Source organism: Coregonus clupeaformis, chromosome 7 (assembly GCF_020615455.1).
Source record: "Coregonus clupeaformis isolate EN_2021a chromosome 7, ASM2061545v1, whole genome shotgun sequence".
NCBI classification, from domain to species: domain Eukaryota; kingdom Metazoa; phylum Chordata; class Actinopteri; order Salmoniformes; family Salmonidae; genus Coregonus; species Coregonus clupeaformis.
The window spans coordinates 34,317,193-34,339,369 of record NC_059198.1 but is presented as its reverse complement, the minus strand read 5'-3'; the positions used below and the strand labels follow the sequence as shown (position 1 = coordinate 34,339,369).

General features: G+C 45.6%; 1 protein-coding gene across 2 annotated transcripts; it reads left to right on the top strand.

The window, feature by feature from the left end:
- Positions 1 to 2,658: 2,658 nt before the first annotated feature.
- On the top strand, positions 2,659 to 17,052 carry nudt9 (nudix (nucleoside diphosphate linked moiety X)-type motif 9). 2 transcript variants are annotated; one of them, XM_045221362.1, is made up of 8 exons: positions 2,659 to 3,056; positions 3,251 to 3,535; positions 3,661 to 3,750; positions 14,983 to 15,069; positions 15,714 to 15,825; positions 16,100 to 16,246; positions 16,365 to 16,449; positions 16,689 to 17,052. In XM_045221362.1, the coding sequence occupies exons 2-8, from the start codon at positions 3,354 to 3,356 to the stop codon at positions 16,832 to 16,834; spliced, it is 849 nt and encodes a 282-aa protein (XP_045077297.1). In that variant the 5' UTR covers positions 2,659 to 3,056; positions 3,251 to 3,353; the 3' UTR covers positions 16,835 to 17,052. The 2 variants fall into 2 exon arrangements, with proteins under 2 accessions (XP_045077297.1, XP_045077296.1); XM_045221361.1 differs by having other exon boundaries at positions 2,659 to 3,074.
- The last annotated feature ends 5,125 nt before the right edge of the window (positions 17,053 to 22,177 follow it).

Here is a 22,177-nt window from a genome sequence, read left to right as displayed (position 1 = left end):
ACTATGATCAAATAGCCACAGTAGCCTACATGGCCACTGTTAAAACTGTAACTTAAAGTGGGTACAGCCTCAGTGTTCACAGTAAACACGCGCTGGAAGTTCCATAGAATTTTCACAATGTTAAGTTTGCGCTCAGCAGACCTGCAATTTGCTCAGTGCCCCAAAAAATTTGAGGGAACATTGTTAGCAACCACATTGCTTAGGTAGGAATGTCTGTCACAAGTGCTTGGGAGGGAGGGTCATGGCTAGAAGCTTTTGTTAACATCAGATTTGACTTTTCGTAGCAGGTTAGGAGAATTTATGCAGTATGTTAGGAGAATTAACATAGCAGGATAGGATAATTATGTTAAGGTTAGGAAAAGGGTTAGGGTTAGCTAAAATGCAAAAAATCTACTTTTGACATTAATTTGACAAAAGCTGGATCCCTTCTAGTCATGACCAGGAGGGAGGGTAGGGGACTAAGCAGGGGATAATTTGGGATCAAAACAAAGATTTTTATAACTAACCCAAGATAAATCACTGAGGTATAATATTAACGGTCGCTTCCACTGGGTCGTTTCCAATGGGAGCAAATGAATCATAGTGGGCAGAACAAGCAAGGAGGTGAGCAGAGCCAAGCACAGCTAGCGAGATCCTATTGGCGCGTTCTAGCATGCATTGCATATTTTCAAAGATGTAACCATTCCCAGTTTGTCCTTTACCCAGCCCGACACAATGTATGGGTCGGCCAAAAAGCATGAATCCACTCTTTCCAAAAATCATCTCTGGTAGGATTTTCAGGGCAAACATCGGAAGTCTCCACTGAAAGTCTCCACTACACCTGTCAGTGCAAGTAGGCCCTGTTCATCCTGGACTGGCTCAACCTCAGAGCGCTCACCACTGCCGTCAGACTCCATTCACCAATCACTGCACCTGTACACAGCCCATCTGAAATTAGCCCACCCAACTACCTCATCCCCATATTGTTATTTATTTTGCTCATTTGCACCCCAGTATCTCTATTTGCACATCATCTCTTGCACATCTATCATTCCAGTGTTAATACTAATTTTAATTATTTTGCACTATAGCCTATTTATTGCCTTACCTCCATAACTTGCTACATTTGCACACACTGTATATATATTTTTCTGTTGTATTTTTGAATATATGTTTTGTTTTACCCCATATGTAACTCTTGTGTTGTTGTTTTTATCGCACTGCTTTGCTTTATCTTGGCCAGGTCGCAGTTGTAAATGAGAACTTGTTCTCAACTGGCTTACCTGGTTAAATAAAGGTTAAATAAAAAATAAAATAAAAGACTCCATTTAGAGATCATCTAGGTTTTCAAGAGAGTATGAAGACCTATAAGTAAGATTACTTTGTTTGAAATCAGGAGATGTAGGTATATACACCTTGAACGAAGATGTATACTCAGGAGACTAATCTCTGATCTTAACAGCGCCATTCTTACGCTTTCACGTCATCGCACCTCCTCCGTCCGTCTCGTGTTCCTTTTCTTTCCTCAAATCTGTATCCCGCCAAAGATTATGGATATACTGACAAGATACATGTCTCTCCACCCTAACAACGAGAGTCATTGTCCACAAAGCGGCACAGCGGGCTGTCTAGCTATCCTTTCTTTGGTTTGGTGGATACATCTAATTATTGTAATCCTTTTTTGAATATTTGATGAGGGTTGTTGACGTCAACCGCCTGTATTCAATGGAGAGAGATGCTATGCTACTAGCCTCATGCCATGAATATGCATAGCCATCTTGAGACAACTCCAATATAAAGTGTTTTTTTCTAAAAGTTGCCGGGATGTCACATGTCCTACTTATATCAGTACACTTGTAACAACTTAAGCATTACGAAACTTCTATTCGATCAAATAAACCTCACATAGCAAATAAAGACATACATTTTTTTGGGGGACCAAATTCGACACTCATTGACCTCCATACAAAAACTATTTGCTTGGTGTACGAAACAATGGAAAAACGCCACCTGCTGGAGGGAGACAGATTTTCCGCCGAGTTGGGCCGCTCTCTATCTCTTACTCTCTGATCCCGCGCTCGTGTCTACACCAAGTGGAAACGCTAACCGGATGCTTCAGATTTATACATCCGGTGAAATATCTGGCTCATTGTTCTATTTGTGATCAAAGACTGGGCGCTGACGTCATGACGACATGCGGAAGCAGAAACAAACGTTGAAACCAAAGACAGTACAGTCACAGAAAGAACAATGAGCCAGATATTTCACCAGACGTTTAGGTGTGAAGCATCCGGGTGGCGTTTCCACTCACTACCAAATATGGTGATGAGCGGAAGCCCAGTGGCCGGTAGTGGGAGCAGATGGAACGAGATGGATTTTGGCAGACGTTATGCTAATTTTCACATCGATGAAACATTTGATTTCAATACAGTTTTCTGTTCCCCAAACTACAATCTGCTACGAACAGAGTGGACTAAGTTTTGTAGATTTTACCCTTTACCAAAGTTTTTAAAAATTGCGTTGTTTAGAAGGAGTGCAAGGGCGAATTGAGTTATTGCACACACGCACTTCATAGAGTGGATGTTCCCTAACAGAAATATGCTAATGATGCTAGAACGCGCCAATAGGATTTCGCTAGCTCGTGCTTGGCTCTGCCCCCCTCCTTGCTTGTTCTGCCCACTATGACTCATGTGTTCCAATTGGAAACGACAGGCCGTGGTCTATCTGGGGTTAGTTAGACAAATATTTGGTACAGTGGGTTGAAACGGAATGAAACATCGAATCATATGAGCAAAGGCAGCTTCCAAATTATTTCTGATTGCGCCGTCCGCAACAACACTGAAATATTCCTATACGATTCGGTGTGCTCCTTTTTTTTAAAGCATAGCAGCGGGCTTTGACTGTATTTCCTGCTTAATGCAGCATTATCAGTGTGTATACAGGACTGTATTGTGTTGACTGACTGGTTATGATACGAGTGTGACGAAACTGGGTTGGGTTGGAAACAGGGTTGGGCCGATTCGAATAGCACTTACCCTTTTAGGATTTCCATATTGCCTCTGCACCTCAGGAATCAGGTATGGAATCATTCTGAAGTAAGTATGATAATTCTATTCGTATCATTAGGTATCTGTTCTTTTCACCTTCTGTAGACTACTATTGCCTTGTTGTCTGCATTGTAGCTACCCTCTGTTTTATGTTATTATTGTCATACATTGCTAAGGTTACTTCAAATGTTACTTTTAGATATTAAATCTCTCTCCCTCCCCAGGCGTCCCACCTCATGCCCTCCTGACCAGTTTTCTGCCAGAGTTAGTAAAAGCCTCAGTACCAGTGCCTATAGTCTGTGTGTGCTACCGCCCAGTGTCTTCACCATGCCCTCCTCGGCCCCTCACAGCAAGGCCAGATGCCCAAAGTACCCAGGCTCAGAGACACAGCGGTTCCCAGTGCCTGATGACAAAGTGGACTGGAAGACCGACTGGCCCCAGTACAGCCCAGTGAGCTACACTGCCAGGTCTGTGCTCATCAAGCCTGAATGGGCCGATCAGGACATCGGGTGAGTGAGCGAGAGAGAGGGTTACAAATCAATTTTGTCATCTGTTTTACTGACATGTGGTTATAACTGATTAGTTGATTATTAATGATTGTTAAGTATTATTAAAATGTTGTATTATTTCACAGGTCTTTCTCCCCGCGGTTTAACGCTCTGGATGGCAATGTGGACAGGCGGAGTCACGAGGGAGACTACAGAGTGGAGCAGGGCATGCCACTGTGAGCCTTCATCCAACACAGTTCTACAATGGTGACCCTCAGCAAGATGACATCAAAATACACAACTTCCTACTTACAGACAACATCAACAGCATTCAAATATGGCAAGGATGCCATTATTGGCTCAAATTGTGGAAATCCCCAAGAAAATCAGTCCGTGCAGATTTGAATTCTGTTGATGCTGATGTAATCTTGCTGAGTGTATCTTTAAAATCTTCAACATAATGCCTACTTGACTTGTAAACATAATACTAATAATAATACTATGCCATTTAGCAGACGCTTTTATCCAAAGCGACTTACAGTCATGCGTGCATACATTTTTTTTTTTTTTTGTGTATGAGCTGTCAGAAGCAGCTGTGGCAAATGTATGACCCTATTCAATCATTGACTAGCCAATGATAAGCTAGCATTCTGCAGCATGTTACTAAGTAGTGTTTTGCTACGGAGTTCTACATGTACAGTCGTGGTCAAATGTTTTGAGAATGACACAAGTATTGGTCTTCACAAAGTTTGCTGCTTCAGTGTTTTTAGATATTTTTGTCAGATGTTACTATGGTATACTGAAGTATAATTACAAGCATTCCATACGTGTCAAAGGCTTTTATTGACAATTACAATAAGTTTATGCAAAGAGTCAATATTTGCATTGTTGACCCTTCTTTTTCAAGACCTCTGCAATCCGCCCTGGCATGCTGTCAATTAACTTCTGGGCCACATCCTGACTGATGGCAGCCCATTCTTGCATAATGTCAGGTGCGATGTGTATGCGGCGAGTGAAGTCAATCGCAGGACACAGAGATACTAGCAGACTTACTTTACTAAATGTAAAGAGCAAAACAAAACCTCTGAAACAGGAGGGAAAAACACCAAATGTCACGCCCTGGCTCTGGGGACTCTTATATGTTGAGCCAGGGTGTGGAGTTTCTATGTGTTATTTTCTATGTTGTGTTCTAGTTCGTGTTTTCTATGTTGGCCAGGGTGGTTCCCAATCAGAGGCAGCTGATTCTCGTTGTCTCTGATTGGGAACCATACTTAGGCCTGTACTTAAACCATACTTAGCCTGTTGGCACTTTTGTTTTGGGGGATCTTGATCCGTATAGGTTTGTGTTATTAACCTAGGACTTCACGTATCGTTTGGTTTGTTGTTTTTGTTCGTGTGAGTACGTTCAATAAAATATGTCCGCCTGTCGTTTGGTGTCTAGGTTCGGTACTTTGTGTACTTAGTGTATTTTACGCATTGCGCGTATTAGTTCGCCTCCGGTGTTTTTGAGGCCATTTACTTTGTATTTGTTCATGAGTCTCAGTAAAGTCGTGTTGACTTATCCTCTGTGTCCTGCGCCTGACTTCACCACCGCATCCACATCAACAACGTGACAGAAGATCCCACCTCGACTGGATCAAGCAGCGTGACGAGGAGAGAGGATGGACCTGGGAGGAGATGAGTGAGAGTCTGGCAAGAGGGATTGAGGCCATGAGCACGGGGGAGAGACAAGGCCAAAACATTTTTAGGGGGGGGCTCACACCGTGGACGGCGAGGCAGCGGGAGGCCGCGATAGAGCGGTTCGGCAGGTTTGCAGAGGAGGCCGCCAGGTTACGGGGGCCACTGGTCACGAGGGAGAAGGAGAGTGTAGAGGCACGGCGAGAGGTACTGGGGTGTGTTACCAGTCCGGTCCGGCCCGTTCCTGATCCCCGCACAAGGCCAGTGGTGTGTGTTCCCAGTACGGTCCGGCCTGTTCCTGTCCCTCGCACCAAGCCTGTGGTGCGCGTCGCCAGCCCAGTTCGGCCTGTTCCTGCTCCCCGCACCAAGCCTGTGGTGCGCGTCGCCAGCCCGGTCCGGCCTGTTCCTGCTCCCCGCACCAAGCCAGTGGTGCGGTCATCAGCCCGGTCAGGCCCGTTCCTGCTCCCCGCACCAAGACAGTGGTGCGCGTCGTCAGCCCGGTCCGGCCTGTTCCTGCTCCCCGCACCAAGCCAGTGGTGCGCGTCGTCAGCCTGGTCCGGCCCGTTCCTGCTCCCCGCACCAAGCCAGTGGTGCGCGTCGTCAGCCCGGTCCGGCCCGTTCCTGCTCCCCGCACCAAGCCAGTGTTGCGCGTCGCCAGCCCGGTCCGGCCTGTTCCTACTCCCCGCACCAAGCCAGTGGTGCGCGTCGTCAGTCCGGCACAGCCCGTGCCTGCTCCACCGGTGTCCAGTCCAGCTCCGGCCAGCGGGACCAGACCAGGGGCGCTACGGGGGGGGTAGCGAGAGAGTGGTGGTCACGCCCGGAGCCGGATCCGCCTCCGAGGCAGAATGCCCACCCAGCCCCTCCCCTGTTGGGTTTGGTTGGCGCGGTCGCAGTCTGCGCCTTTGGGGGGGGGGGGTACTGTCACGCCCTGGCTCTGGGGACTCTTATATGTTGAGCCAGGGTGTGGAGTTTCTATGTGTTATTTTCGTGTTTTCTATGTTGGCCAGGGTGGTTCCCAATCAGAGGCAGCTGATTCTCGTTGTCTCTGATTGGGAACCATACTTAGGCAGCCTGTTGGCACTTTTGTTTTGGGGGATCTTGATCCGTATAGGTTTGTGTTATTAACCTAGGACTTCACGTATCGTTTGGTTTGTTGTTTTTGTTCGTGTGAGTACGTTCAATAAAATATGTACGCCTATCACGCTGCGCCTTGGTCCGCTTCACATAACGATCGTGACACCATACAAGATATGAAATACAGCAATGCCGATACCGCCTAGACAACAAAACAATAACACACAAATACCAAACGTGAGACAAGGGTAATTATAGGATATACAATCAAACATAATAGACAACAGGTGTAACTACTCAAGACAAAACAAGACAAACAACGAAACATCGATCGGCAGTAGCTAGTACTCCGGGGACGACGAACGCCGAAGCCTGCCCGAGCAAGGAGGAGGAGCAGCCTTGGCAGAATCCGTGACAGTACCCCCCCTTGACGTGCGGCTCCAGCCGTGGGCCGACCCCGGCCTCGGGGACGGCCAGGAGGACGCGGAGCAGGGCGAGTCGGATGACTCCGGTGGAACTCCGTCAAGAGGAAGGGATCTAGGATGTCCCTCCTAGGGACCCAGCACCGTTCCTCCGGACCGTACCCCTCCCACTCCACGAGATACTGCAGACCCCCCATCCGACGTCTCGAATCCACGATGGACCGGACTGAGTACGCAGGAGCCCCCTCGATGTCCAGTGGGGGCGGAGGAGCCTCTCGTATCTCATTCTTCTGGAGTGGACCAGCTACCACCGGCCTGAGGAGAGACACATGGAACGAGGGGTTAATGCGGTAATTGATGGGCAGTTGTAACCTATAACATACCTCGTTCAATCTCCTCAGGACTTTAAATGGCCCCACAAACCTCCAACCCAGCTTCCGGCAGGGCAGGCGAAGGGGCAGGTTTCGAGTCGAGAGCCAGACTCGATCTCCAGGTGCATAAACTGGACCCTCACTGCGGTGGCGATCGGCGCTCGCCTTATGCCTACTGATAGCCCGCTGCAGATGGACATGCGCAGCGTTCCATGTCTCCTCCGAGCGCCGAAACCAGTCATCCACCGCAGGAGCCTCGATCTGGCTCTGATGCCAGGGTGCCAGGACCGGCTGATACCCCAACACACACTGAAAAGGAGTAAGATTAGTGGAGGAGTGGTGAAGTGAGTTTTGGGCTATCTCTGCCCAGGGGATATACCCCGACCACTCCTCCTGCCGGCCCTGGCAATAGGACCTCAGAAACCTACCCACATCCTGGTTTACTCTCTCCACCTGCCCATTACTCTCAGGGTGAAAACCAGAGGTAAGGCTAATCGAGACCCCCAAACGTTCCATAAACGCCCTCCAGACTCTAGAGGTGAACTGGGGACCCCGATCAGACACTATATCCTCAGGCACCCCGTAGTGCCGGAAGACGTGTGTAAACAGGGCCTCAGCAGTTTGTAGGGCAGTAGGGAGACCTGGCATTGGAATGAGACGGCAGGCCTTAGAAAACCAATCCACAACGACCAAAATCGTGGTATTCCCCTGGGAGGGGGAAAGTCCGTGACAAAGTCCACCGATAGGTGAGACCACGGCCGTTGTGGAACGGGTAGGGGTTGTAACCTCCCCCTGGGCAGGTGTCTAGGTGCCTTACACTGGGCACACACCGAGCAGGAGGAAACATAAACCCTCACGTCCTTGGCTAAGGTTGGCCACCAGTACTTCTCACTAAGGCAGTGCACTGTCCGACCAATACCAGGGTGACCAGAGGAGGGTGACGTGTGAGCCCAATATATCAGTCGATCACGGATTTCGAGCGGCACGTACTTCCGCCCCTCTGGACACTCAGGAGGAGTAGGGTCTGTACGTAACGCCCGCTCGATCTCCGCATCGACCTCTCACACCACCGGTGCCACCAGACAAGACTCCGGAAGTATGGGAGTGGGCTCAATGGACCTCTCCTCTGTGTCATATTGCCGGGACAGGGTGTCTGCCTTCACGTTCTGTGACCCTGGTATATACGTGAGCTTAAATACAAACCGGGCAAGAAACATGGCCCACCTAGCCTGACGAGGGTTCAGTCTCCTCGCTGCCCGGATGTACTCCAGGTTACGATGGTCAGTCAGAATGAGGAAAGGGTGTTTAGCCCCCTCAAGCCAATGCCTCCACAACTTTAGGGCTTGAACCACCGCTAGCAGCTCCCTGTCCCCCACGTCATAATTACGTTCCGCCGGACTGAGCTTCTTAGAATAAAAGGCACAGGGACGGAGTTTAGGAGGCGTGCCCGAGCGTTGAGACAGTACAGCACCAATCCCCTCCTCGGACACGTCCACCTCCACTTGGAACGCCAAAGAGGGGTCCGGATGTGCCAGCACCGGAACCGAGGTGAACAGGTCCTTCAGATGTCTAAACCCTCTGTCCGCCTCAGCCGACCACTGCAAACGCACCGGGCCCCCCTTTAGCAGGGAGGTGATGGGAGCTGCTACCTGTCCAAAACCCCGGATAAACCTCCGGTAGTAATTGGCAAAACCCAAAAACCGCTGCACCTCCTTCACCGTGGTGGGAGTCTGCCAATTACGCACGGCTGAAACGCGGTCAATCTCCATCTCCACCCCTGACGCGGACAACCGATGTCCCAGGAAGGAGATGGACTCCTGGAAAAACAGGCATTTCTCCGCCTTCACATACAAGTCATGCTCCAACAGCCTACCCAACACCTGACGCACCAGGGACACATGCTCGGCTCGTGTAGCGGAGTATATTAGAATGTCATCAATATACACCACTACACCCTGTCCATGCAAATCCCTGAAAAACTCGTCCACAAATGATTGGAAGACTGAAGGAGCATTCATTAACCCGTAGGGCATGACGAGATACTCATAGTGACCCGAGGTGGTACTAAATGCTGTTTTCCATTCATCTCCCTCCCTAATGCGCACCAGGTTGTAAGCGCTCCTGAGATCCAATTTTGTGAAGAATCGCGCCCCGTGTAATAACTCCGTCATACTCGCAATCAGAGGGAGAGGATAACTGTATGTAATGGTAATCTGATTGAGACCACGGTAATCAATACACGGGCGCAAACCCCCATCCTTCTTCTTCACAAAAAAGAAACTCGAGGACGCAGGAGAAGTGGAGGGCCGTATGTATCCCTGTCCCAGAGATTCGGTGACGTATGTCTCCATAGCCGCCGTCTCCTCTTGAGACAGAGGATACACATGACTACGCGGAAGTGCAGCGCCTGCCTGGAGGTCTATTGCACAACCCCCCTGTCTATGAGGTGGTAATTGAGTCGCCCTCTTCTTACTGAAGACGAGTGCCAAATCTATATACTCAGGAGGAATGTGCAGTGCGGGCATTTGGTTCGGACATTCCACCGTTGTTGCCCCTACGGAAACACCTATACACCGCCCGACACACTGATCAGACCATTCCCTGAGAGCCCTCTGTTGCCATGAAATGTTGGGGTCATGAGATATTAACCAGGGAAGCCCCAACACCACGGGAAACGCAGGAGAGTCAATCAAATACAACTGTATACTCTCCTCATGACCCCCCTGCGTCTTCATCTTAAGTGGCGCTGTGACCTCCCTAATCAATCCCGACCCCAAAGGGCGGCTGTCTAGGGCATGGATAGGGAAGGGCACATCAACTGGTATGAGGGGAATCCCTAACTTATAACAGAAACTGCGATCAATAAAATTCCCAGCTGCGCCTGAATCGACTAGCGCCTTATGCTGGGAGTGAGAAGAAACCTCGGGAAACACAACTTGGATACACATGTGGACAACAGAGAGCTCTGGGTGAGTTGGGCGCTTACTCACCTGGAATGACTCATCATTGCGTGGCCTGCTGCCTCGATCCCTAGGAGACCCTCCCCAGCACCGAACCGCAGTGTGTCCTCTGCGGCCACAGTTGGTGCAGGGGACGGCCTCTCTCCTGGTCTCTCTCCTCCTCTCTCTAGCACCAGCACCCCCGAGCTCCATAGGGCTCGGCTCGGAGGTGCTGGGGGATGGAAATGGACGGCCCCCAGCTCCGGACGTCCCGCGGGTAGCCAACAGGGTATCCAGACCGATCGACATGTCCACCAGCTGATCGAAGCTTAGGTTGGTGTCCCTGCAGGCCAACTCTCGGCGAACGTCCTCCCGTAGGCTGCACCTATAGTGGTCGTTGAGGGCCCTCTCATTCCATCCCGCATTGGCCGCCAGAGTCCGGAAATCCAGTGCGAATTCCTGCGCGCTCCTCTTCCCCTGTCTGAGGTGGAACAGACGCTCCCCCGCCGCTTTCCCCTCTGGGGGGATGATCGAAAACCGCCCTGAAGCGGCGTGGGAACTCCGCATAACTGACTGTAGCGGCGTCTATTCCCCTCCATTCGGCGTTGGCCCACTCCAGTGCCTTGCCGGACAGACAGGAGATGAGGGCGGAAACGCTCTCGTATCCCGAGGGCGCCGGGTGAATGGTTGCCAGGTAGAGTTCTACTTGGAGCAGGAAACCCTGACACCCGGCCGCGGTGCCATCATAAGCCCTCGGGAGCGAGAGCCGAATCCCACTGGACTCCGGAGATGGAACGATGGGTATGGCTGAGGGTGGTGGTATTGTTGGAGGAGGTGTGGGCAAACCTCCTCTCTCCCATCGGCTCAAGGTGTTCATAACATCTTGCATGGCGGTGCCCAGTTTCTGGATCATGGCGTCTTGGTTGCTTACGCGCTCCTCCAATGATCCCGTTGGCACCGCTGATCCTGCTGACTCCATGGTGTGGTGTGTTATTCTGTCAGGTGCGATGTGTATGCGGCGAGTGAAGTCAATCGCAGGACACAGAGATACTAGCAGACTTACTTTACTAAATAGAAAGAGCAAAACAAAACCTCCGAAACAGGAGGGAAAAACACCGGGGACGACGAACGCCGAAGCCTGCCCGAGCAAGGAGGAGGAGCAGCCTCGGCAGAATCCGTGACACATAATCAATGCTTGGAGTTTGTCAGAATTTCTGGGGTTTTGTTTGTCCACCCGCCTCTTGAGGATTGACCACAAGTTCTCAATGGGATTAAGGTCTGGGGAGTTTCCTGTCCATGGACCCAACATTTCGATGTTTTGTTCCCCGAGCCACTTAGTTATCACTTTTGCCTTACGGCAAGGTGCTCTATCATGCTGGAAAAGGCATTGTTCGTCACCAAACTGTTCTTGGATGGTTGGGAGAAGTTGCTCTCAGAGTTTTTTCCAGATGCCCCAAACAATCGGAAAGGGGATTCATCAGAGAAAATGACTTTACCCCAGTCCTCAGCAGTCCAATCCCTGTCCCTGATGTTTTTCCTGGAGAGAAGTGGCTTCCTCGCTGCCCTTCTTGACACCAGTCCATCCTCCAAAAGTATTCGCCTCACTGTGCGTGCAGATGCACTCACACCTGCCTGCTGCCATTCCTAGGCAAGCTCTGCACTGGTGGTGCCCCGATCCCGCAGCTGAATCAACTTTAGGAGACGGTCCTGGCGCTTGCTTGACTTTCTTGGGCGCCCTGAAGCCGTCTTCACAACAATTGAACCTCTCTCCTTGAAGTTCTTGATGATCCGATAAATGGTTGATTTAGGTGCAATCTTACTAGCAGCAATATCCTTGCCTGTGAAGCCCTTTTTGTGCAAAGCAATGATGACGGCACGTGTTTCCTTGCAGGTAACCATGGTTAACAGAGGAATTAACAATGATTTCAAGCACCACCCTCCTTTTAAAGCTTCCAGTCTGTTATTCTAACTCAATCAGCATGACAGAGTGATCTCCAGCCTTGTCCTCGTCAACACTCACCTGTGTTAACGAGAGAATCACTGACATGATGTCAGCTGGTCCTTTTGTGGCAGGGCTGAAAGCAGTGGAAAAGTTTTTTTGGGGATTAAGTTCATTTTCATGGCAAAGAGGGCCTTTGCAATTAATTGCAATTCGTCTGATCACTCTTCATAACATTCTGGAGTATATGCAAATTGTCATCATAAAAACTGAGGCAGCAGACTTTGTGAAAATTAATATTTGTGTCATTCTCAAAACCTTTGACCACGACTGTACACTACCGGTCAAAAGTTTTAGAACACCTACTTGTTCAAGGGTTTTTCTTTATTTTTATTATTTTCTACATTGTAGAATAACAGTGAAGACATCAAAACTATGACATAACACATATGGAATCATGTAGTACCCAAAAAAGTGTTAAACAAATCAAAATATATTTTATATTTGAGATTCTTCAAATAGCCACCCTTTGCCTTTGCACACTCTTGGCATTCTCTCCACCAGCTTCATGGGGTAGTCACCTGGAATGCATTTCAATTAACAGGTGTGCCTTCTTAAAAGGTAATTTCTGGAATTTCTTTCCTTCTTAATGCGTTTGAGCCAATCAGTTGTGTTGTGACAAAGGTAGGGGGGGGTATACAAAAGATAGCCCTATTTGGTAAAAGACCAAGCCTATATTATGGCAAGAACAGCTCAAGTAAGCAAAGAGAAAAGACAGTCCATCATTACTTTAAGACATGAAGGTCAATACGGAAAATTCAAGAACCAACAAGCGCTATGATGAAACTGGCTCTCATGAGGACCGCCACAGGAATGAAAGACCCAGAGTTACCTCTGCTGCAGAGGATAAGTTCATTAGAGTTACCAGCCTCAGAAATTGCAGCCCAAATAAAAGAGTTCAAGTAACAGACACATCTAAACATCAACTGTTCAGGTGAGACTGTGTGAATCAGGCCTGCATGGTCGAATTGCTGCAAAGAAACCACTACTAAAGGACACCAATAAGAAGAAGAGACTTTGCTTGAGCCAAGAAACACGAGCAATGGACATTAGACTGGTGGAAATTGGTCTGGAGTCCAAATTTGAGATTTTTGGTTCCAACCACTGTGTCTTTGTGAGACGCGGTGTGGGTGAACGGATGATCTCTGCATGTTTATTTCCCACCGTAAAGCATGGAGGAGGAGGTGTTATGGTGTGGGCGTGCTTTGCTGGTGACACTGTCTGTGATTTATTTAGAATTCAAGGCACACTTAACCAGCATGGCTACCACAGTATTCTGCAGCGATACGCCATCCCATCTGGTTTGGGCTTAGTGGGACTACCATTTGTTTTTCAACAGGACAATAACCCAACACACCTCCAGGCTGTGTAAGGGCTATTTTACCAAGAAGGAGAGTGATGAAGTGCTGCATCAGATGACCTGGCCTCCACAATCCCCCGACCTCAACCAAATTGAGATGGTTTGGGATGAGGCGGACCGCAGAGTGAAGAAAAAGCAGCCAACAAGTGCTCAGCATATGTGGGTACTCCTTCAAGACTATTGGAAAAGCATTCCAGGTGAAGCTGGTTGTGAGGAAGATTTTTTTGTAAACTATTGGATAACCAAAGTTAATTACACACATGACAAACAAGGAGTCATAATTAAACATTGGTACATTGCTGCTGCTAGGCAAGAGCTTAGTGAATTCCTCTCACTAGGCTTGTGTTTGTGTAAAATGGGCATCTGACCTGTCATTGGGTCAAATTCTACAGTTGTCTTATGTTATCTGTGACTGGGTCCCATTATGCCTGGCGAAAACCAAACACTGCATTCCACAGTAAGAACATCATACCAAAGGTCAAGCATGGGGGTGGTGGTGTGATGGTTTGGGGATACTTTCCTGCCTCAGGACCTGGATGACTTGCCTTAATAGAAGGAACCATGAATTCTGCTCTGTATCAGAGAATTCTACAGGAGAATGTCAGACCATCCGTCTGTGAGCTGAAGCTGAAGCGCATCTGGGTCATGCAGCAAGACAATGATCCAAAACACAAAATCAAGTCTACATGAAAATTGCTAAAAAGCAACAAATTGGAAGTTTTGGAATGGCCTAGTCAAAGTCCAGACCTAATCCCAATTGAGATGTTGTGGCAGGACTTGAAACGAGCAGTTCATGCTTGAAAACCCACACGTCACTGAGTTAAAGCAGTTCTGCATGGAAGAGTGGGCCAAAATTCCTCCACAGCGGCGTGAGAGACTGATCAACAACTACAGGAAGCATTTGGTTGGAGTCATTGCAGCTAAAGGTGGCACAACCAGTTATTGAGTGTAAGGGGGCAATTACTTTTTCACACAGGGGAATTGGGTGTTGCATAACTTTGTTTATGAAATAAATATGTAATTGTTGTGTTATTTGTTCACTTATGTTCCCTTTATCTAATATTAGGTTTTGGTTGAAGATCTGATAACATTCAGTATCACAAATATGCAAAAGTAGATAAAATTAGAAAGGGGGCAAATACTTTTTCATAGCACTGTATGTGTGTATGACTATATAAACGGGGAGCTAGGAGATAGAGGGGAGCTACTCTGCAGATCAACTCGGCTTTGTTGAAATTGTAAATAAAGTCAATCTTGATTCTACAAAAACTCTGGAAGAACTTTGATTTTAAAGAAAGTATAGTGATTCTTTTCCACATCAGTTGAGAGAATGCCAAGAGTGTGCAAAGCTGTCATCAATGCATAGGGTGGCTATTTTAAGAATTTCAAATATGAAATATATTTAGATTTTCTTTAACACTTCTTTGGTTACTACATGATTCCATATCGTTTTGATGTCTTCACTATTATTCTACAATGTAGAAAATAGTAAAAATAAAGAAAAACCCTTGAATGAGTAGGTGTTCTAAAACTTTTGACCGGTAGTGTATATGACCTCATATCAATTTTAAATAATTGATTGTGTAGCAATTCATCATACGTAAGCTAACTCTTGTTCCCCTCTAGAAATCCTCGCGGCCGCACTGGTTTGACTGGGAGAGGTTTGCTGGGACGGTGGGGACCCAATCACGCAGCAGATCCCATTGTTACCAGGTAACTTTCCCACTTTATTCCATCATCTCTTAAACTATGCAACTACTTTTCAGATAACTTAACCATAACCTTCCCACAAACTCTCTTTAAAGTCAAACCAACTCCTGTGCCCAATTTGGGCCACCCCTATCCCATAGGCAAGAGAGAATTGGTGTAAGCAATATGGTATTATCCAGGGTTGGGGTCAACTGCATTTCAATTCCAGTCAATTCAGAAAGTAAACCAAATTATAAGTGTTCCTAATTGAAATGTATTGAAAATCATTTGAATTTCAGTGTACTTCCTGGATTGACTGGAATTTAAATGGAATGGCCCCAAACCCAGGCTCCACCCTGACCTTGCCCTCTGAAAGGCTATGTGGCATTCTCGCCATATTGGTTACACCCCTCTCAGAAGTGCCTATGACCCTCAAACTCAACTCTGTACCTCGAAGCCAGTTCCACTGCATTTTTTAATTGCTCCCCTCTAATGAGGGACTGATTTAGACCAGGGACACCAGGTGTGTGAAATTAATTATCAGGTAGAACAAAAAACCAGCAGGCTCCGGACCTCGTAGGGTAAGAGTTGAATACCCCTGGCCTATGGAGTTAGGGGTAGTCTCCGTAGTTGAACCTGTCTCTACTGTATGTGCCACCGCCCTACAGGTGGAAGAGAGACTCAGCTGGACAGCAAGTGTCGCACCCAGTGTCCAAACTGCCAGTTCTGCAGTTTGTGTCCATCAAGAGGAGAGATTGTGGAGAATGGGCCATCCCAGGGGTCAGTGGGATTCTTTAAACTCCTTCCTTCCTCCCTCCTCTGTCTAAACTGCTCTTCCCTCCTCTTTCTCACCTGCTACTCCCTCATCTTCCTCACCTACTCCTCCCTCCTCTTCCTCCATCATCTTCCTCACCTGCTCCTCCTTCCTCTTTCTCACCTGCTCTGAACATCTGTGTCATCTTGGCCTTCTTGGGAGCATAGGGCATCATACATGGCTCTACACCTCACCGTATTCTTATGGATGATGACTGTGTGTGTGTATTTGTGTGTGTAGGGTATGGTAGACCCGGGGGAGCTGGTGTCCCTCACCCTGCAGCGTGAGTTCTCTGAAGAGGCTCTGAACTCCCTGGCAGCTTCCCCCCAGGACAGAGAGCGGATCCACAAGCACATCACTCAGCTGTTCAACTCGCCAGGTCTGGAGGTCAGCAGGCTATAAATAATTTATCCTCATATATTTGTTTTAATTTTGGATTCACTTGTGTAGTTGACGTAAAACACTTGTTTTCTTTCTCTCTCTCTGTCCCTCTTCTACTTCTGAGGTTTATAAGGGCTATGTAGATGACCCAAGAAATAATGACAACTCTTGGATGGAAACAGTTGCTGTCAACTTCCATGATGATACAGGTATATCAATGATTACTCTTATAATATTATAGACACTGATAAACAACAAGTTAAGGCAGTCTTATCTATGTGGAAAAAATGTTGACTAAATTCAATGAAAACAATCAGGATTTGGCTATTCTCACAGCAGGATAGCATGCAACATGTTTCCTTATCCTTTTAATTTTTCCCCATTCTGCTCTTTATTTGTACACACATTGCAGTTCTCTGAAATGTAGATTTTTGCTCTGGTTACCTAGGGAACAGTGTGAGCAAGCTCCCATTGCAAGCAGGCGATGATGCCGGGCAAGTCCACTGGATCGACCTTGACTCCATCCTATCCCTCTATGCAAGCCATTCCCATTTCTTGGAGGTGGTCGCCAAGGAGAGGCATGCTCACTGGTAACCAAGGAAACCGTGTTTGACCGAAGGACTAAGATGATTCGCACTGATGTTGGTGCAAGTTTGAGTAGAATATAATGATGGAAGTTTGAGGTAGTGTGACCTCAACAAGTGGTGACACACTGTCCTCGCGTTCAAGAGGATTGGCCCGAGCAAGGCCCTGCAGCATAATCACTATGTTTCGGCATCATGGCCTTCGTCAGGGAGTCACAAAGAAACAATGAGAGCATGTCTTCTTTTTAACAAACCATGTTCCCATCAGCCCTGATTAAAGAGGGAGTGGTTACAGAGTAGTCATTGGTGGACACCACATAGTAAACAGTAAAAAGCTAAAGGTAATATACATTCTAAATATATATACTATTAAAATGCATATTAAGGTTAGAAGCATTAGAAAGGTCTAAGTAGTTATGGCCTTGAATATGGAAGGACAAAAATATATTTCTCACCATTTCTGTAGGGTCCTAGTTTGCTATAACTACTTGGTGGTCTGTTTTTTGCCCTATTACCCTTTTCTATGTTTTATATTTATTATGTATATTACCTTTTACTTTTTACTGTTTACTATGTGGTGTCCACCAATGACTACTCTGTAACCACTCCTTCTTTAATTAGGGCTGATGGGAACATGGTTTGTTCAAAAGAAGACATGCTCTCATAGTTCCTTTGTTACTCCCTGACCAATGCCATGATTTTGAAACGCGTCTGAGTTTAACATTTGCTTCAATTGAAAATGCCATAATCAAAAATAAAGGCATTTTAAACTATATCGGTCTATTTAGTTTTTTGATGAAGCCAAGTGTTATGTAAAGACATTATTATTATACTTTTGCTTTTATTGTCTTTGCCAGGGTGAACATGGTTTTCTCCCTTATGCCTGTCTGTGTGACATAAGCCTGTCTCTATTCCCACCTTCAAAACATTTTTATGAAAAGACAATACACACCTGTGAAATGACCAACTTACTTTCTTGGCACAATGTACACTGAGTATACCAAACATTAAGAACACCCTCCTAATATTGAGCTGTGCACCCCTTTTGCCCTCAGAACAGCCTCAATTTGTCAGGGCATGGACTTTACAAGGTGTCAAGTGTTCCACAGGGATGCTGGCCCATGTTGACTCCAACGCTTCCCACAGTTATGTCAAGTTGTCTGGATGTCCTTTGGGTTGTGGATCATTCTTGATACACAAGGGAAACTGTTGAGCTTGAGAAACCCAGCAGCGTTGCAGTTCTTGACACAAACCGTTGCGCCTGGCACCTACCATTCAAAGGCACTTAAATCTTTTGTCTTGCCCATTCACCCTAAAATGGATATTTTGGGGGTTTGTATCATTTGATTTACACAATATGCCTACCACTTTGAAGATGCAAAATATTTTTTGGGCTGAAACAAACAAGAAATAAGACAAAAAAACAGAAAACTTGAGTGTGCATAACTATTCACCCCCCCCAAAGTCAATACTTTGTAGAGCCACCTTTTGCAGCAATTACAGCTGCAAGTCTCTTGGGGTATGTCTCTATAAGCTTGCCACATCTAGCCACTGGGATTTTTGCCCATTCTTCAAGGCAAAACTGCTCCAGCTCCTTCAAGTTGGATGGGTTTTAATGGTGCTCCGTGGGATGTTCAAAGTTTAGGAAAGTCTGTACTTCTCCACAACTTTGTCCCTGACCTGTTTGGAGAGCTCCTTGGCTTCATGGTGCCGTTTGCTTGGTGGTACCCCTTGCTTAGTGGTGTTGCAGACTCTGGGGCCTTTCAGAACAGGTGTATATATACTGAGATCATGTGACAGATCATGTGACACTTAGATTGCACACAGGTGGACTTTATTTAACTAATTATGTGACTTTTGAAGGTAATTGGTTGCACCAGATCTTATTTAGGGGCTTCATAGCAAAGGGGGTGAATACATATGGACGCACCACTTTTCCGTTATTTATTTTTTAGAATGTATTAAAACCAGTTATTTTTTTCATTTCACTTCACTAATTTGGACTATATTGTGTATGTCCATTACATGAAATCCAAATAGAAATCCATTTAAATTACAGGTTGTAATGCAACAAAATAGGAAAAATGCCAAGGGGGATGAATTATTTTGCAAGGCACTGTACTTTAAGCATATGTTTTCGTTTCAGTTTCCTCCATCTCCTCTAACCGAAGCTAATTGTATGGATTTTCTTTCTATTGATAATGTAAAATTAACAGCCGTACAGAAATACTAATGTGAAGGTGAAATTACAGGAACTTCTTGATGCAATTAAAGCCTTTAAGTCCGGGAAAACTCCAGGGCTGGATGGCATACCAGGTGAGGTATACCAAACCTTTTTTGATATACTCAGAGGACCGTTATTAGCATGTTTTAACCACTCCTATGTAAATGGTAGATTATCAGACACTCAACAAGAAGGTCTGATTTAATTATTACTGAAACAGGATACAAGTGGGAAATATAAAGATCCAGTCCATTAAAGAAATTGGAGGCCACTTACACTTCAGTGTTGTGATGCAAAATTTTTTGCAAAATGTATAGCGCATAGAATTAAAAAGGTATTGTCGGACATTATTCATCTTAATCAGACAGGTTTTTTACATGGACGATACATTGGAGATAATATAAGGCAAGTACTGGAAACAATAGAACACTATGAAAAATCTGGGAAACCAGGCCTGCTATTCATAGCTGACTTTGAAAAGGCTTTTGATAAAGTATGACTGGAGTTTATATATAAATGCCTGGAACATTTCAATTTTGGAGAATCTCTTATAAAATGGTTAAAATCATGTATAGTAACACTAGGTGTAAAATAGTAAATAATGGCTATTTCTCCGAAAGTTTTAAACTGTCAAGAGGAGTAAAACAAGGTTGTCTACTATCGGCATATCTATTTATTATGGCCATCGAAATGTTAGCTATTAAAATCAAATCCAACAATAATATCAAGGGATTAGAAATCCAGGGCTTAAAAACAAAGGTGTCATTGTACGCTGATGATTCATGTTTTCTCTTAAATCCACAACTTGGATCCCTCCACAGCCTCATAGAGGATCTATATACATTTTCTAACCTCTCTGGATTACAACCAAATGATGACAATTGTACTATATTATGTATTGGATCACTAAAAAATACAACTTTTACATTACCGTGTAGTTTACCAATAAAATGGTCATATGGTGATGTGGATATACTCGGTATACATATCCCGAAAGAAAGAAATGATCTCACTCCAATACATTTTAATAGAAAGTTAGCAAAAATAGAGAAGATCTTTCTACCATGTAAATACCTGTCTATTTGTGGAAAAATCACCCTGATTAACTCTTTAGTAATTTCCCAGTTTACCTATTTGCTCATGGTCTTGCCTACACCTAGCGAACAGTTTTTTAAATTATATGCTAAATGACTAAAATGTAAATGTAAAATATGAGAAAAAATATTCCATTTTATTTGGAACGGCAAGCCAGACAAAATTAAACGGGCCTATTTATATAATGAATATGAATTCGGAGGGCAGAAATTATTAAATATTAAAGCATTATACCTCTCACTAAAGACTTCTGTCATACAAAAGTTATCCTTAAATCCGAACTGGTTCTCTAGCAAATTAGTAAGAATGACTCACCCTATGTTCAAGAATGGTCTTTTCCCCTTTATCCAGATTACAACCTCTCACTTTCAGTTATTTGAAAAGGAAATCATCTCCCAAATATCACTATTTCTAAAACAAGTCATAGAAAGATGGTTGCAATTTCAATTTCATCCACCAGAAACGACAGAACAAATAATACAACAAATATTGTGGTTAAACTCAAATATACTAATTGATTAAAAAAACATTTTTTTTTGAAAAAATGTTTAAAAAATGAATTGTGTCGCACATGCAGCTAACAAAAACATATGGAAATGTCTGCACTACCCAAAATTACAACCAACTTATTGTAGCATTACCGCAAAAATGGAAGAGGAAAGTGGAAGGGGGAAAAGTAAGGAACTTGTCTGTCGGCCCTGCATTAAAGAACATACAGTGGGGGAAAAAAGTATTTAGTCAGCCACCAATTGTGCAAGTTCTCCCACTTAAAAAGATGAGAGAGGCCTGTAATTTTCATCATAGGTACACGTCAACTATGACAGACAAAATGAGGAAAAAAAAATCCAGAAATTGTAGGATTTTTAATAATAATAATAATAATATGCCATTTAGCAGACGCTTTTATCCAAAGTGACTTACAGTCGTGCGTGCATACATTTTTGTGTATGGGTGGTCCCGGGGATCGAACCCACTACCTTGGCGTTACAAGCGCCGTGCTCTACCAGCTGAGCTACAGAGGACCAATGAATTTATTTGCAAATTATGGTGGAAAATAAGTATTTGGTCAATAACAAAAGTTTATCAATCATTTGTTATATACCCTTTGTTGGCAATGACACAGGTCAAACGTTTTCTGTAAGTCTTCACAAGGTTTTCACACACTGTTGCTGGTATTTTGGCCCATTCCTCATTGCAGATCTCCTCTAGAGCAGTGATGTTTTGGGGCTGTCGCTGGGCAACACGGACTTTCAACTCCCTCCAAAGATTTTCTATGGGGTTGAGATCTGGAGACTGGCTAGGCCACCCTTGAAATGCTTCTTACGAAGCCACTCCTTCGTTGCCCGGGCGGTGTGTTTGGGATCATTGTCATGCTGAAAGACCCAGCCACGTTTCATCTTCAATGCCCTTGCTGATGGAAGGAGGTTTTCACTCAAAATCTCACGATACATGGCCCCATTCATTCTTTCCTTTACACGGATCAGTCGTCCTGGTCCCTTTGCAGAAAAACAGCCCCAAAGCATGATGTTTCCACCCCCATGCTTCACAGTAGGTATGGTGTTCTTTGGATGCAACTCAGCATTCTTTGTCTTCCAAACACGACGAGTTGAGTTTTTACCAAAAAGTTCTATTTTGGTTTCATCTGACCATATGACATTCTCCCAATCCTCTTCTGGATCATCCAAATGCACTCTAGCAAACTTCAGACGGGCCTGGACGTGTACTGGCTTAAGCAGGGGGACACGTCTGGGACTGCAGGATTTGAGTCCCTGGCGGCGTAGTGTGTTACTGATGGTAGGCTTTGTTACTTTGGTCCCAGCTCTCTGCAGGTCATTCACTAGGTCCCCCCGTGTGGTTCTGGGATTTTTGCTCACCGTTCTTGTGATCATTTTGACCCCACGGGGTGAGATCTTGTGTGGAGCCCCAGATCGAGGGAGATTATCAGTGGTCTTGTATGTCTTCCATTTCCTAATAATTGCTCCCACAGGTGATTTCTTCAAACCAAGCTGCTTACCTATTGCAGATTCAGTCTTC

What these genes read in the sequence shown, in the direction of transcription:
- nudt9 (XM_045221362.1), top strand. Translation starts at nt 3,354, where the DNA reads ATGCCCTCCTCGGCCCCTCACAGCAAGGCCAGATGCCCAAAGTACCCA. An exon ending in TGGGCCGATCAGGACATCGG is followed by an intron (nt 3,536 to 3,660) that starts GTGAGTGAGCGA and finishes ATTATTTCACAG; the next exon opens with GTCTTTCTCCCCGCGGTTTA. An exon ending in CAACTTCCATGATGATACAG is followed by an intron (nt 16,450 to 16,688) that starts GTATATCAATGA and finishes CTGGTTACCTAG; the next exon opens with GGAACAGTGTGAGCAAGCTC.